The sequence below is a fragment of the Esox lucius genome, chromosome 19, assembly GCF_011004845.1.
Source record: "Esox lucius isolate fEsoLuc1 chromosome 19, fEsoLuc1.pri, whole genome shotgun sequence".
NCBI lineage: Eukaryota > Metazoa > Chordata > Actinopteri > Esociformes > Esocidae > Esox > Esox lucius.
Genome location: NC_047587.1, coordinates 12337242 through 12351240, shown reverse-complemented (window position 1 = coordinate 12351240; position 13999 = coordinate 12337242). Strand labels below are relative to the sequence as shown.

Below are 13999 nucleotides of genomic sequence, written 5' to 3'. Positions count from 1 at the left end.
TTTATCCTTTTCCTTTAGAGAGAGGCAGGACAACATGTAGATGTATGTTGCCACTTACATAAATACATACTGTTGATTGGCAAGGTCGATTGTTCTAACCTGAAATTTATGAGCCGATATTTTTAGTCTCAATCCGAATCTCCACAGATACTTGTGGAGGCCATGTACTTAGTGGAACATTGCAAGGTTTCCCCCTCATGGATAGGAGTTGAACAACATTGTTGTGATGTGGGTAATAGGAAATATTCCGGTTACATTTGTGTTTAGCTTATGAATTATTTGGCAAATGTCTATCTATCAAATTACTGTTTCTTAACAAAGTTTGTCTCTTTTCTCTTTTACTGTACTAGCTCTGAAGTTTTCTTCCTATTGGTCCTCTTCTGCATCTGTCCTTATTTCTGGACATCTCTGTCCTTTCCTCTGCTTGCTTTTATCTGTGGATCAGGTACTGTAAAAACAGAATATCATGTAAACAAGAATCAGTGTGTGTTTAAAAAGTACATTCTTGAATGTAGCATTGATGTAAACGTTAACCTTCTGTCAGATTATTAGAAATGCATGAATTCTGAATTCACCGACCGGTGTGTTCTTAGCATCCAGCGTAGCTTCGTTCATGTTGTTGTTCGAAGCCCCGCCGCCTCACTCTGCTTCGTGTTCCACAGGACCTGAAGCCCGTTGACGTCGGCAAAAAGCGAAGCCAATGGGAAACAAAGGACTCATCATCTGCCAAGGTGAGACTGGAGATCCAAACGCAGTCCCTGTCCCCAAGTGGCCCCTGGCTCCCGCCACCAGACATTCATTTGATAGGTGTACACCTGTCCACTCAAACCACACAGGTTTGAGCTAAGGGGGACATGGGATTGGGCCATAGTGCTCCAGAATCTACAGTTTGCTCAAGATATGAAATGCTTCTTCATACTATAACCCAGGATACAATTTTCCCCCTTTAGAAGCAGTCATCTTAATTGACTGCTTACCTAAATATCCATGGGCAGAAGAGGTAATGGTGTTTGTTATGAGTGGTATGCACGTTAAGCTACTTGGCACAGTCTTTAGCCTGGCACCAGATCTGTCTGCCCATCACGTTAGACGATGGCCTGAGGATTGTTGGGCCCAGGCTACTGGTTTTTCTCAAGCTGCTGTTTGTGGTCAGTCAGACATTGTATGGTGTGGTGGCTGTCATCAGGTTGATGGTGGCCTTGACTAGATGCATGGCATTTTGGGAACGGAAGTATTCACTCTTCTGATGAGGAATGGATGTATGGATTGCATCGCTCATCAATTTGGTGTCACAGTTATCCAGTTTTAGGCGACAAGTGGTTGCGTAGGACCCCCGACTGCTAGAGGGTCACTAGGGGAGGTGGCCCTTATCAAATTTTCCTCAGGGCCCCCAAAAGGCTAGAGCCGGCCCTGCATCCATCTGTACCAGTCAGGACATACTTCCTTCCCCCTTGCATCCTGAGTGCATGCCTTCAAATACTTTGCGGTTGTGTCAGATTAGCAAAGTGGTGTCAAACTAATTTTGCCTGTGGTGGAGCGTGTGCATTACGGCTTCTGAGACAGTATTATAATACATTACTTTAAATGTCGACACAGTTTTCATTTGTTTTAGTCATTATCACCCAAACCACCCAGATTGAATCCTCTGGCTGTAGGTTTGACACCCTGGTTTAGCACATTACAATGCATGACCCTGAAATGAATCTGACTCTGCAAGGAGATATGAAGAAGTAATATTGGCTATAACAACAAATTTCCTTTGGGGAGGCTACTTGAATGATAGATCCTGAAACGGTGCTGTAACGTCACGGGTGATGATACATTTTAATCGTCTTTTACTTCTCACCAACTATCTGTTCATCATGGTATTTATCATTAACAGGTGACTGTCGGAGGCAAGAGCATATCTGTCACGAATGGTGAGTTTTCTCAACTTGACGCAAATGTGTTTTTGCACAGATGCGAGATCGTGAAAACAGGTCTTGTTCAAATCTGTGGCGAGTGGCATTATCCCATGAGGTGAAGCTACGGAAAACTGTGTCCCCCTGCGGTGACAAATACTCAGGCACACTCTGGCCATATTGACTTACCACACCTCATAAAGGCCAACCGTCATACCCCCTTCCGCACCCTGTGGCCAGAGCTATCTGTGGACTGTGAATCGCACGGCTGAGACGTTGGGCCTTGCTCCTTAAAATGTCCCTGACTCCTGAGGCATTGTCTCCTATCTATATTTAAAGACCCGTGTCTCTGTGACCTTGTGTACCAGGAACCTTCCATAATCCTGGGACGCCTTTAGTGTCAATGTCCTCCCCCAAATGGCGCCCTGTTCCCCACAAGGTGACCTACGTTTGACCAAGGCCAGTAGGTCCCGTGTTCGGAGTAGGGCACCTTATAAGGAACAGAGGTGCCTATAAGAAGGCAGGCCTTGTCCTGCATGGTTGACCCCACGCCACCTGGGCCGGTCAAATACCACAGCGACACCAGGCTCGGCGGCGCGCATGCCGCAGCACAGCTGCCTGTATTATCACATTACTACCGCGTTATGCCGGCGGTGCTGTGGGGGATCAACCACCGATCAGGAGACAACGCAGCCTCACCAAGCGGGCTTACACACTCAGCGTTAGCGATTAAAGGCTCATTCCCTCAGCGGGCTGTAAAGCAGTTGTACCTCTGGGAATCGTGATGATTTTGGCCTCTACAGTAAAATAAATGTCTGCCTTGTGTCAAGTCACGACCTCCATGGAGCAGCTGTGGAGGTGTGCCTTCTGTTAAGTGTGTAATCTACAGTATGGTGTTATATGAAAAAGAGACTGGAATGCCCCATTAACGAGCCGGACTGCTCTTGTTTTTTTCTGTTTACTTTTAAGGTTTTGCTACTTTGTGTTACTTATTACCTTTACACAGGATGCATGATAATTTCCACCAATCTCTCTCAGCAGGTATGAGACGCTAATCCAATTAGAAATCCCAGAGGACGAAGATCAAACTGACGAAAAGCCAAAGTCTACAATGTGTATTCAAATAAAAATCAAAAATCTTTCCATAAAAGCCACACATTGGGTTTTATGAAAGAGAAGTGGAGTATCAACAACTGGGTTATTCCTTTTAGGTGGTATTCAGAGTTTAGATTAGAACAAGTTAAATGAGCAACTTTGTATCAATCATTCATTGACGTTGAAGATGCATTCCAATATTTCTGGCCACTGGCTATGAAAGTGGTGCTGTTGAGCCAAAAGCGGTCCCTGACAATTGCATACTTTATCATGTACAGTGGGTATAGAAAATAATCACCCCCCTTTAAAATAATCACATTATTGAAATGAAGACAGACACAGTTTTTGTTTCATTCAGCTGTATTTACTCAGTGCAACTTATAACATCCAAGTGAAAGATATAACACCAACATTAAAAAAACAATCACTGAGTTTGAAAAAGGATCACCCCCTTGTGTCAGTATTTTGTTGAACCATCTTTTGCTTTAATTACAGCCTTTAGTTTGTGGGATATGTCTCTACTAACTTTGCACATCTAGACATTGCAATATTTAACTACTCTTCTTTGCAGAACTGCTCAAGTTCAGTTAAATTTGATGGTGATCGTTTATAGACTGCTCTCTTCAAGTCATTCCACAGATTTTCAATGGGGTTTAAGTCCAGGCTCTGACTAGGCCATGCAAGGACATTCACCTTTTTCTCCTTCAACCACTGTGTGGTCAGTTTTGCTGTGTTCTTTGGGTCATTGTCATGTTGGAAGGTAAATCTTCTTCCCATTGACAACTTTCTGGCAGAGAACAGCAGATCTTCCTCAAGAATTTGACAGTATTTTGCCCCATCCATTTTCCCTTCTATCCTCACAAGCACTCCAGTCCCTGCTGCAGAGAAACATCCCCATACCATGATGTTACCACCTCCATGCTTTACTGTAGGAATGGTGTTATTTGGATGGTGAGCTGTATTGGACTTTCAACAGACATATCGTTTGGGGTTGAGGCCAAATAATTAAATTTTAGTCTCATCTGACCATAACACCTTTTTCCACGTGGCCTTAGAATCTTCAAGGTGCGTTTTGGCAAAGTCCAGTCGTGACTGCATGTGGCCTTTATTGAGGAGTGGCTTTTTTTTAAACCCTCCCATACAAGTCACATTTGTGGAGAATTTGTTGTCACATGCACACAATGACCACTCTTTTTCATGAATTCCTGAAACTGCTTCAGAGTTGCTGTAGGCCTCTTGGTAGCCTCTCTGACCAGTTTCCTCCTGGCTCTTTCATCCAGTTTGGAGCGACGTCCTGACCCAGGGAGGGTCTGTGTTGTACCAAATACCTTCCACTTCTTAATAATAGACTTCACTGTGCTTCTAGGCACTGATAAATCCTTTGAATTTTTTTTTATCCATCTCCTGACTTTATCCCGGAGATCTTTTGACAATGCCTTGCCACCCATAGTTGATAGTTGACCAAGGACTGAAATGCTTCAGGAAAAGCTTGTTTCATGCTGAGCTAATCAAAATGACCACAGCTGATCACAGTTGAAAGTCAATTGGCTTTGTGTGCTATTGAGAAGGTGATTAACTACACCTGTTTGGGTTTACAAGTCATTTTTAGGAGGGGGTGATTCTTTTTCCAACTCAGTGATTCTGTTTTTTTATTTGTAATATTTTTTTTCTGACAAGTTGGTATTATATCTTCCACTTGGATGTTATAAGTTGTAAATACAGCTGAATAAAACCAAAATAGTTTTTGTCCGGTTTCATTTCAGGCTGCAAAGCAACAAAATGTGATTATTTTAAAGGAGGGTGATTCTTTTCTATACCCACTGTATGTGCCAGTTTGTGACCCATGTCATCAAAATGAATCCCTTTCAAACTTGGAATTTCATGGCTAACTGAGGTATGATAGTGATCAAAGCTAGATATTAATCACATAAAAACAACATATTACACATCCAGTCCAAAATGCTAGTCTTAAACAATTATTTAGTTAATTGCAAAAGTCCCAGATTGCATCTTGAATGGGAGACATTGGAGTTTACTGCACATTTCATTACCACCAAAAAATACATATTTACAGCCCCTCTATCATATGTGGTATTTATATAATTTCCTTACAGATTTTGCACAATCCCTTGTTCGTCTACATAGAATCTATGCTGTAAACATTTTATTTGATAAATCCCCTTTTTTTGGAAATAGTTTGTTCGTGTAATCCCCACCTTGCACTGACATTTTTTCAGAAACAAAACATATTCAGAGAATTAGAAACCACAGAAATGATTTCAGAGGTTTTTTGAATGATGATGAATGTCAGCAGAAGAGATCCAGGAAAATTTTACATAGTTAATGCATCTGGCCAAAATAGCCCAACTGAATTCTGTTGCATTTTTCTTTAAACTATTTTACAGGGACAAATTTGTGTCAGCTGTAAAAGAAACTAAACATCACTTTGGTAGGAGATTTGACATACATTCTGTAACTATAGGTGGAATGCTAATCTTCCATGTGAAATTCCACAATTTGGTGTTGTAGCTCCTGTCAAATGTGCCCCAACAATCACCCTGTGACTGAGATCTCTTCTTCTAGCATTGCTGGCCAAAATACTGGGCAACTGGGCCTGGCCAGCATTTCTATACATTACACAGAGTATAATGGGATGTTAATTCCACTCATGTGGAAGCACCTTTTTCCTTTACACTTTGTGTCCTTCATCTACTCAAGTGTTTTCATTATTCTGGCAGATACCTGTACTGTATATGTCAGGGTACATAGATGTTTGTCACATTTATCGCATAGCCTTTGGTTACTCTGCTCACAGTGTTATTGGAATGTAATGGTGTCATTGCAGTGCATATTCACTTTATTCCGATATACGGGGTATAGGGTATAGCAAGTTAGGAAATGGCGGCATGCACTAGCACAGCTTTTTTGAGATGCTCACGTTTTGTATCAAATTTGTGAAGAGTATTATTGCCTTGGGGCAGATTTTCCTCCGTAATCTACTATAATTTGACTGATGCTTTGGTGTTGTCCTGATTCTGTGCTAATGAAACTTTGCATACTTGACATTTCATGGTTATTCAGATTCACATCAGAAAGCTGTCCTTAAATAGACACTTTAGACTTAAATTATGAGTGGCTTCGCATTCCAAGTGACGAGCTACGAACACAAACTTACTTCCCAATAAACTCAGATTGCTGAACTAACTGAACTAAATTTGTATAAGTCATTGGAGAAATAATGGTAGAGATACTACAGCTTTTGTCCTCAATGGTGTAAAGACTTCAGTAAGGATAGTGAGTGACAAGGCTAATGTAATCCAGGAAAAAAAGTGTGACCAAAGAACATATTTATGTATGTTCAGATTTGTATGGACTGAGACAAGGCTTATACCAAATTTGTCAGAATTTAGTAAAGAATGAGCTTCATTTCCAAGCTAATTTTTTGTTGTTGCTTAGAATACATTCTATCATTCTTAGCATTGTCAAATTGTATTTGCATTTGAAACACTAAGAAAAAGTTACATGTGATTTTCAGTCAGTTGCAGGTTGATAAACACATCAATCTAAAATTCTAAGTATACTCTTGATTCATACAATAATACTGTGCTAGGCCTCTGATCAAGATACAGTTTTACTCACTTTAATTTCAATGTTGCATTTTGAGGTATAATTGATCTCTGTGAATGAAAAAAGTCTATTTTGCTATAGCTATTGCTATATTATAATGGACTGTACAAAGGTAGAGTTTGAAGCTTATACATTGTCTCTGCTACAGCAATAATAAAAGAAAATACAATAAAAAACAAGCGTTGCAAGTGTTTTGTATTTTACTTTATTAGCATGTGAACATATTTAAAAAACTGGAACACAAGGCAACAGTAAACATGTCGTCCGTTAACACAGATGGAACATCTGATTGACCTAGCATTGCTGTACCTCCCTCATTGGGTCTGTCATTTTAATTTATAAATACTGGATCTTATTAGCAAGATGCATCATTCATCTACTATCTAATGGTCCATATTGGGCAACTTTATGGACAGACAGATCCACGGTAACTATTTATTGGGCATTTTATTGTGCACATACACATTCAATTGACAGAAAAGCTCATATTTTTTGTTGCAAATTCAAGCAAAAAAGAAGAAAGCCTAACAAAGAAATCACTGAAAAAATAATACAAATCAGTAATAATAATAATAAAGAACATATTATTATGAATGACAGTAATGGTTAATTGTGCATTGAAGAGAATGTGACTGTCGTGTAATAATTTAAATAAAACTGTGTGTGTGTTTGTGTGTGTGTGAGTGCCTTTAGGTGTGTTGGGGTGCCATTGTCCAATGTTCTAACAATAGCTTAACAACCATAGGACCATGCAGTCACATGGGTAGGAAGGGCCAGACCACGAAGCTGTGATGACCAAACTTAAACCTGTTAAGTCTCTGAAACCCCAAGGTATTGCAGCCTCTGTCTCCCCCTCTGTCTAAGGCTCAGGTAAGGGCTATTCTTTCACACAGACATTCCTCTACACATAATTGCCTTGTTATTTATCGCAGACACACCTCTACAACTCAGTCAACTTTTAATGGTGTGAAATTGAGTGTTTTTTTTTACTGCAACTACAGGGGCTGCTGAATTCAGAATTTTGATCAAATCCTACACTCCTCTCAGATAAAATTCATTATAGCCATTTTATATAGGTTCATGAAAGAACAAATAAGGTTTCTCACACAGTTTCCATTTGAGGTATCCTTAATAGATCCTCCAGGTCTGGGAAACATTACTTTTTAGAGTGCGTTGGGGAATCTCAAACAAAAAGACAAATTATAAACTGGATTGCAAAATCATGCACTGTTGTTGCAGACCCTCTTACCTTTCTACGATGTATTGTAGGGAAGGTACTCAGTGCCTGCATAAAGACGTAAATGCTTGATAAAAGGTGCTCTTCTTGTTAATGTGTTAGTTATATTTTATTGTGTTATAGTGTGCTATTTATGTGTTTCATACGATTTTATGTTTTCTATGTGCAATTCTCTGTTGCTTACTCTATGTCCTATATTATGTGCTATTCATGTATTATGTGTGTAACATTCAAATGTGATTTATTGTATATGCTATTATTGAGTAATGATAGAGCTTTTAATATCTTATGTATGGACTATTAATGATATGTATCTGCTTTACATGTTTTATGTGTTTTCGTGTTCTTATATGTGCTTCTTGTGTTATGTACAGTTATCACCATTCATTGGTTATAACGCTCTCATGTAGGTATCCATTACCCACATTTCTGGAAGCCTCTTACAGGGCTCTGGCAAGCCGTTCGGCATCACCATATGACAGGCTGACAACAAGAGATTTGGTTTCAGGGGTAATAAAGAGTCTGGGACTGTCCACCTGTCCTGAAGTACATGACTCAGAGTTCTATAAGGGTCTTAAGCAACCAGTAGCCTTGACCGCAATCCCCCTTTAGATTCGGCAACAACAGTTATTTCCTTTTCTACCGGTCAGAAGGGATCATGACCTGAGGACATTGCTGTGTCTCATTCCCTATTAGTTCAGTGCTTTTTACCGAGGCTCATTGGGTTGTGGTAAAAAGTAAGGATGGACGCCTTGTGAGAAAAACACTGAGTACTGAGGTAACAATAGTAACTCTACGATAGTTCATCTCTGCATTGTGTTGTAGTCCCATGTTGGTACTGTTATAGTCATATTGCCTCCTCAGTTAAGGTTGCGTTTTGCATTTAAAGGTTAAAATCACACAACATGTCTGACACTGAAGATGTCGAGGAAGTGCAGTGAGTATCATACATATTATGTTAGGCATTTGTTCTTTTCCAAAACCCACTATTCTAAATTAACTAATTCAGTGTTTCTTTTGTTTTCTTTTGTTCTCATGCCACTTCTGTGAAGGGAGGAAGAAGGTAAGATTGCTTTGTCTGAATGTCTGTCAATAAATACAGATGTTCCTAAAGACACTGCCATGAAATAAAGTGAATTTATGAGAAATTTTAAGAAAGAAATCTTTTGAAATATTCACTGCTTGCGTAGACTATCCCCCTTTTATCATGTGTATTTTATTACTTATTATACTTCTATAACCCCATCCAGTAAAACATTAAAGGCCTATCATTCTGTAACCTTTTGTGTGACATCAAGCTAAGCGAGTCTGTATTATTTTTCCTACAGATGGATCCAAACCTAAACCAAAGTATGTGTTTTAACTTACACCATGTTCATTAGAGTTAATGCAATACATTGTGACTCAAAACCCAGGTTGCCTGGCATAGGCCATTGGATGGCTCCCTTCTACGTGGTTGTGGGTTATACTCTCTTTTCCATTGACAGATTATGTGGGTTATATTTATACAGCAGCTCTCAGAAATATTCACCCCCACCTTTTCCACATTACATTGTGTTACAATATGATATCAAAATAGATTTAATCAGAAGTTTTTCACACAAAAAAAGCCCACACAAAAATGTCTGTATAATGTCAAAGTGAAATATTCAATCTATAAATTGTTCTTAATTAATGACAAATACAAAGCAGAAAATAATTTATTGTGTAAGTATTCACTCTCTTTGGTAAATATTTGGTTGAAACACCTTCGGCTGCAATTACAGCCATGAGTATATTTAGATACGTTTTTATTAACTTTCCACATCTGGACACAACAATTCTTGCCTCTTCATCTTTGCAAAGGGAGATGAGTTTTGATGTGTTTTTTTCAACAATCACTTTGTTTTTGCCACTCTCCCATAAAGGCAACTTCTGTGAATCGCCCAGGCTTTTGTTGCAGTGTGCACATTGATTCCCAGCTCAACCATTGGACAAGTCCTTTAGAGTTGCCAAAAGGCTTTTGTTCTTGTCACAAACTGTACTAACCAACTATGGGACCTCCCAGAGACAGGTGAAATCATGAAACACTAACTGCACAGAGAAGGACACCATTAAACTAACTTGTCACTTCGAGACATTTGGTTTCAATACAGCTCACTCAGGTGTGTCATAGCAAATGGTCTGAATACTAGAGCAATCAAGTTTTTGTATTATATTTATACTCAATTTAGAACATTTAGCAGATTACATTTGTAACTTTGACATTATGGATTTTTTTGTGTTGATCAATTGCAAAAAACCTCAGATTAAATCCATTTTGGTTTCATGTTGTACACGATAAAACATGTATTATTGCAGTGGTGAACACTTGATAGCCTCTGTATTTTAAGAGATTACGATAGATCACAGGAAGTTGCTGAACTAATTGAGATTTTACAGTATGTCCTTTAGACGCATGGTTTCCACTCCAACAGGTTTATGACAAACATCTCGGCACCAAAGATGCCAGATGGGGAGAAAGTGGATTTTGATGTGAGTTGAAGCATCCAAACAAACAAACCTTTTACTGTGCATGTTAACACAGAGTCCCAAAAACCCAGCTAAATGCTATTTTTAAACAAATGTAGATCAGGGTGTATAACACCACGCCTTTCCAAAATAACTCATTAATACTATAATAAGCTGAAACGTCTTCCCGGGGGTCAGGACATACACAGGAAGCGTCAGGAGAAGGACCTGTCTGAGCTCCAGTCTCTAATCGAGACTCACTTCATCCAAAGGAAGAAGGAAGAAGAGGAGCTCATTGCTCTTGTCAACAGGATTGTGAGTCGGACGTGTAACAATGTGACTGTGCTTCCAAGAGATATTTGATAATAATAACATTTCTATCTATGGTGCTTTTACACAAAAAGAAAAAACACGCAAGAAACAATCCCTCTACTGTGTGTGTGTTCTTGTGCGTGCGCAGGAGAAACGTCGTGCAGAGAGGGCAGAACAGCACAGAGTCCGTGCGGAGAGGGAGAAGGAGAGGCAGACCAGGATTGCAGTGAGTCTTTCTAACAAACCACTTTGTGTGATCTTCATTGGAAGTGAACCCACAACCCTTGTGTCAGATGGTCTTACCAAGATACAGACCACATTGAGTGGGACTGAAGCAATATCACTTCTAATAGGAAATCGACTAGGACGCTCTGATTTATATAACTTATTTGTTGAAATATCTTGGTTCTCCTGTTCTGCCTGCAAAAGGACAGAAAAGGGTTATATCTTTGACCCATCCACTGAAAGATCTTTGTTCTCCTGGCCTATGTTTAGGAGGAGAAAGAGAGGAAAGAGGCAGAGGAGCAACGCAGGAAGCAAGATGACGATGCCAAGAAAAAGAAGGTTCTCACCAACATGACCCACCAATATGGAGGCATCCAGCAGAAGGCCAGTCTGATATTGTACCTCGAGAACATCCAATCACAAAACCTAAGATGAGGAAATATTTAAATGACAGAAAATGCAGAGGTCTGATTGATGAATGTGAACCCACAGAATGAAAACCGCAAAGGAGCCAAGAAACAGACCGAGAGGGAGAAGAAGAAGAAGATCCTGGCCGACCGCAAAAAGCCTCTAAACGTTGAGAGTCTGAATGAAGAGAAACTGAAGTAGGACCTTGTTAATAATGTATCATTTGCCTGCAGCCAGAAAGAAATGACTGAAATATTTGACAGTTAAGGTTTTACATTTCTTTCAGTCATACTTTGAAACTATAATTGTAACTATGAGCAAGTAGGCAATGGTTCTGATTGGTTGTTGCCCTTCAGGGAGAAGGCCAATGAGATGTGGAAACAGCTGATGAATCTGGAGGAAGAGAAGTTTGACCTAGCTGATAAACTAAAGAAGCAGAAGTATGATGTAAGTTCCCTTGAACTAAAATTACTCCTCACTCACACTCACACTCACACTCACACTCACACTCACACTCACACTCACACTCACACTCACACTCACACACACACACACACACGAAATTATCCTTGTTACAATTACTTGTGTAATGACCCAGTCAACAGCAGCAGGAATGTCATAAGTTCAGAGTTGGATGGTGTCCGTCTTGTGATTGTTCTGTTTGGCAGCATGTAGATCTAGGGCAGCAGGTAATTCAGAGGTGAACTACAGGTTAATTAACGGAACAGACTGCTAAGACCTATCATGGATCAGCAATGTCTCAGCAGGGGAACACACAAGTCTTTTCAGCTTTCCGTTAGCAATGTAAGAGCAGGACTACATTAGTAATGAACAGGTGAACAGGAGTTGCCATTTCAAGGTGTATTGTGCCGTCATGTCCCTGGGCTCCCCTTCATACCTCAGATTGACTCCTCCTGTAGAGATATCCCCCGGACACTAACGTGTTTACACTGCCACTGTGTATGTCCCCTTACAGATCAACCAGCTTCTCACTCGGGTCAAAGACCACCAGAGGTAAGTCATTGAACAATAGCGCTTCATAACCAGGTCCTGGATCTGTTTATGCTCAGACCATGTATGGAGGGACCTTATATTTACAGGTTGTGTCCCTAGCAACTCAAAAGCATGTACGTCTTATTGAACAAAAGGCATTAAGGGCCCAATTCTGTACCTTATGAACATAACTTTGGTTTTCATCTCCATTTCCCATAATTCTCTTGCCGGTCATGAGTAATGTCAATAATTAACCAGTGGAACGATAATTTATTTGAACATGTCAGAGACACGAAAACCCTTTAAACCAAATGGCCATCCGTGACAGCAAGGCAAGTGGCTTGACCTTGGCCGACTGCCGTGTGACCCATCTCACTGACCCTGTCCCACCCCTTTTCAGTGCAAAAGGTCGCGGCAAGAAGATGGGCCGGATGAGGTAAAGGAGTGTCCCCCAGAGACTGGGGCAAAGCAGCGTGACTCCAGAGACCCGGGGTCCCTGAGGAAGCAGCGTGACTACAGAGACCCGGGGTCCGTGAGGAAGCAGTGTCTGTATTCTTTTGTGCTGTTCTGTCTGGCAACGCATCCAATTGTTCCACTGTATATCAGAGTAAAAATAAGTAGTGTCAATAAATGAGTTCTTCCAACACTGACAAACCTCTTCGATTGTCAATAAATGAGTTCTTCAACACTGACAAACCTCTTCGATTGTCAATAACAACACTGCCTCACAAAACATAGTCGTGTTGACATTTAATTCTAGCCACGTTTTGGACACAATGTTATCAGACCTTCAAGAAAACCTAATACTAGACACGAGGAAAACAGTGAACGAAACACACGGCATGTATATAGTTGCATTTCATTTATTTAGTGGAGCTATAAAACCCCCAATGCAACTGTGTGAAAAAGTAATCTCCCCCTTGGATTAAAGAAATGGTTATATCACTGTTAGAGTGACTTCTACCAAACACTTCCTATAGCTGAGGATCAATTTAGACCCTCCAAGCAGAACCGCTCTAACTTGATGATGATGAGATTAACAGAGTTTAAATCAGGACTTGGGGTAAATTAATCCAGAACTGTTCAGTTTTTGTTAAGAGCTGTTGTCCAGTGGTGGCTCTCATGCCTCAATATGCATATTCTGGAAACTGTGGGAGACCAGGGTTCAATTCCCATCTCAATCCTTGCCTCTTCTATCACCCTATATTTCTCACAGAGTTACATCTTACATTTTTTTACATCTGTCCATAAAACAACATTCCAGACCTCATGAGGACCATCCAGGTGCTTTCTGGCAAACTCGAGATGTGCATTCATGTTCTTCCCAGTGAGCAGTGGGTGGCACCGGTCTATGCTATGAATCCCATTTTTTACCAGTGTCTTTCTGATGATGGAGTCATGAACACTGACCTTAGTGGAGGAAAGAAACCTGCAGATCCCTGGATGTTGTATTAGGGGTTATTTGAAACCACCTGGAGACTTTACACCTTGTTCTTGTAGAGACTGTGGAGGCTCAGCCACTCAGAGACCGGTATGGCTTCACATTGACCAAACCAATACTCAGCACCACTTCTCTTTATAAATATGAATGACAATAAACGTGTGATTGTGACCATGTGAATGCCTCACGGATATAATGTCTATGGCGACGTTATCAGCCGCACTACTGACAGAACACACCAGACCAGGTGACCATGGCAACCATGAAGAC

At 40.4% G+C, this 13999-nt stretch overlaps 2 protein-coding genes across 3 annotated transcripts in view; both read left to right on the top strand.

The window, feature by feature from the left end:
* The window catches only part of LOC105021857 (caldesmon), a 33231-nt gene extending 29888 nt beyond the window's left edge, over positions 1–3343 (top strand). The window contains exons 14-16 of the mRNA XM_029115016.2: positions 663–731; positions 1883–1919; positions 2940–3343. Of these exons, the coding sequence (XP_028970849.2) occupies positions 663–731; positions 1883–1919; positions 2940–2956 (123 nt within the window). The 3' untranslated portion in view covers positions 2957–3343. The remainder of the gene's footprint in view (positions 1–662; positions 732–1882; positions 1920–2939) is intronic.
* A 4076-nt stretch (positions 3344–7419) lies between these two features.
* On the top strand, positions 7420–12938 carry tnnt2d (troponin T2d, cardiac). 2 transcript variants are annotated; one of them, XM_010889784.4, is made up of 12 exons: positions 7420–7493; positions 8750–8797; positions 8913–8923; positions 9189–9210; positions 10317–10374; positions 10549–10665; positions 10811–10888; positions 11158–11271; positions 11380–11492; positions 11652–11742; positions 12272–12309; positions 12689–12938. In XM_010889784.4, exons 2-12 carry the CDS (start codon positions 8766–8768, stop codon positions 12726–12728), a joined length of 714 nt encoding a protein of 237 aa, XP_010888086.1. In that variant the 5' UTR covers positions 7420–7493; positions 8750–8765; the 3' UTR covers positions 12729–12938. The 2 variants fall into 2 exon arrangements, with proteins under 2 accessions (XP_010888086.1, XP_034144124.1); XM_034288233.1 differs by lacking the exon at positions 7420–7493 and adding an exon at positions 8235–8638.
* Positions 12939–13999: the final 1061 nt, after the last annotated feature.

Coding starts and splice junctions, on each gene's coding strand:
- tnnt2d (XM_010889784.4), top strand. CDS start 8,766: ATGTCTGACACTGAAGATGTCGAGGAAGTGCA. Junction 10,666..10,810: donor TTGCTCTTGTCAACAGGATT/GTGAGTCGGACG, acceptor GTGCGTGCGCAG/GAGAAACGTCGTGCAGAGAG. Junction 11,493..11,651: donor CTGAATGAAGAGAAACTGAA/GTAGGACCTTGT, acceptor GTTGCCCTTCAG/GGAGAAGGCCAATGAGATGT.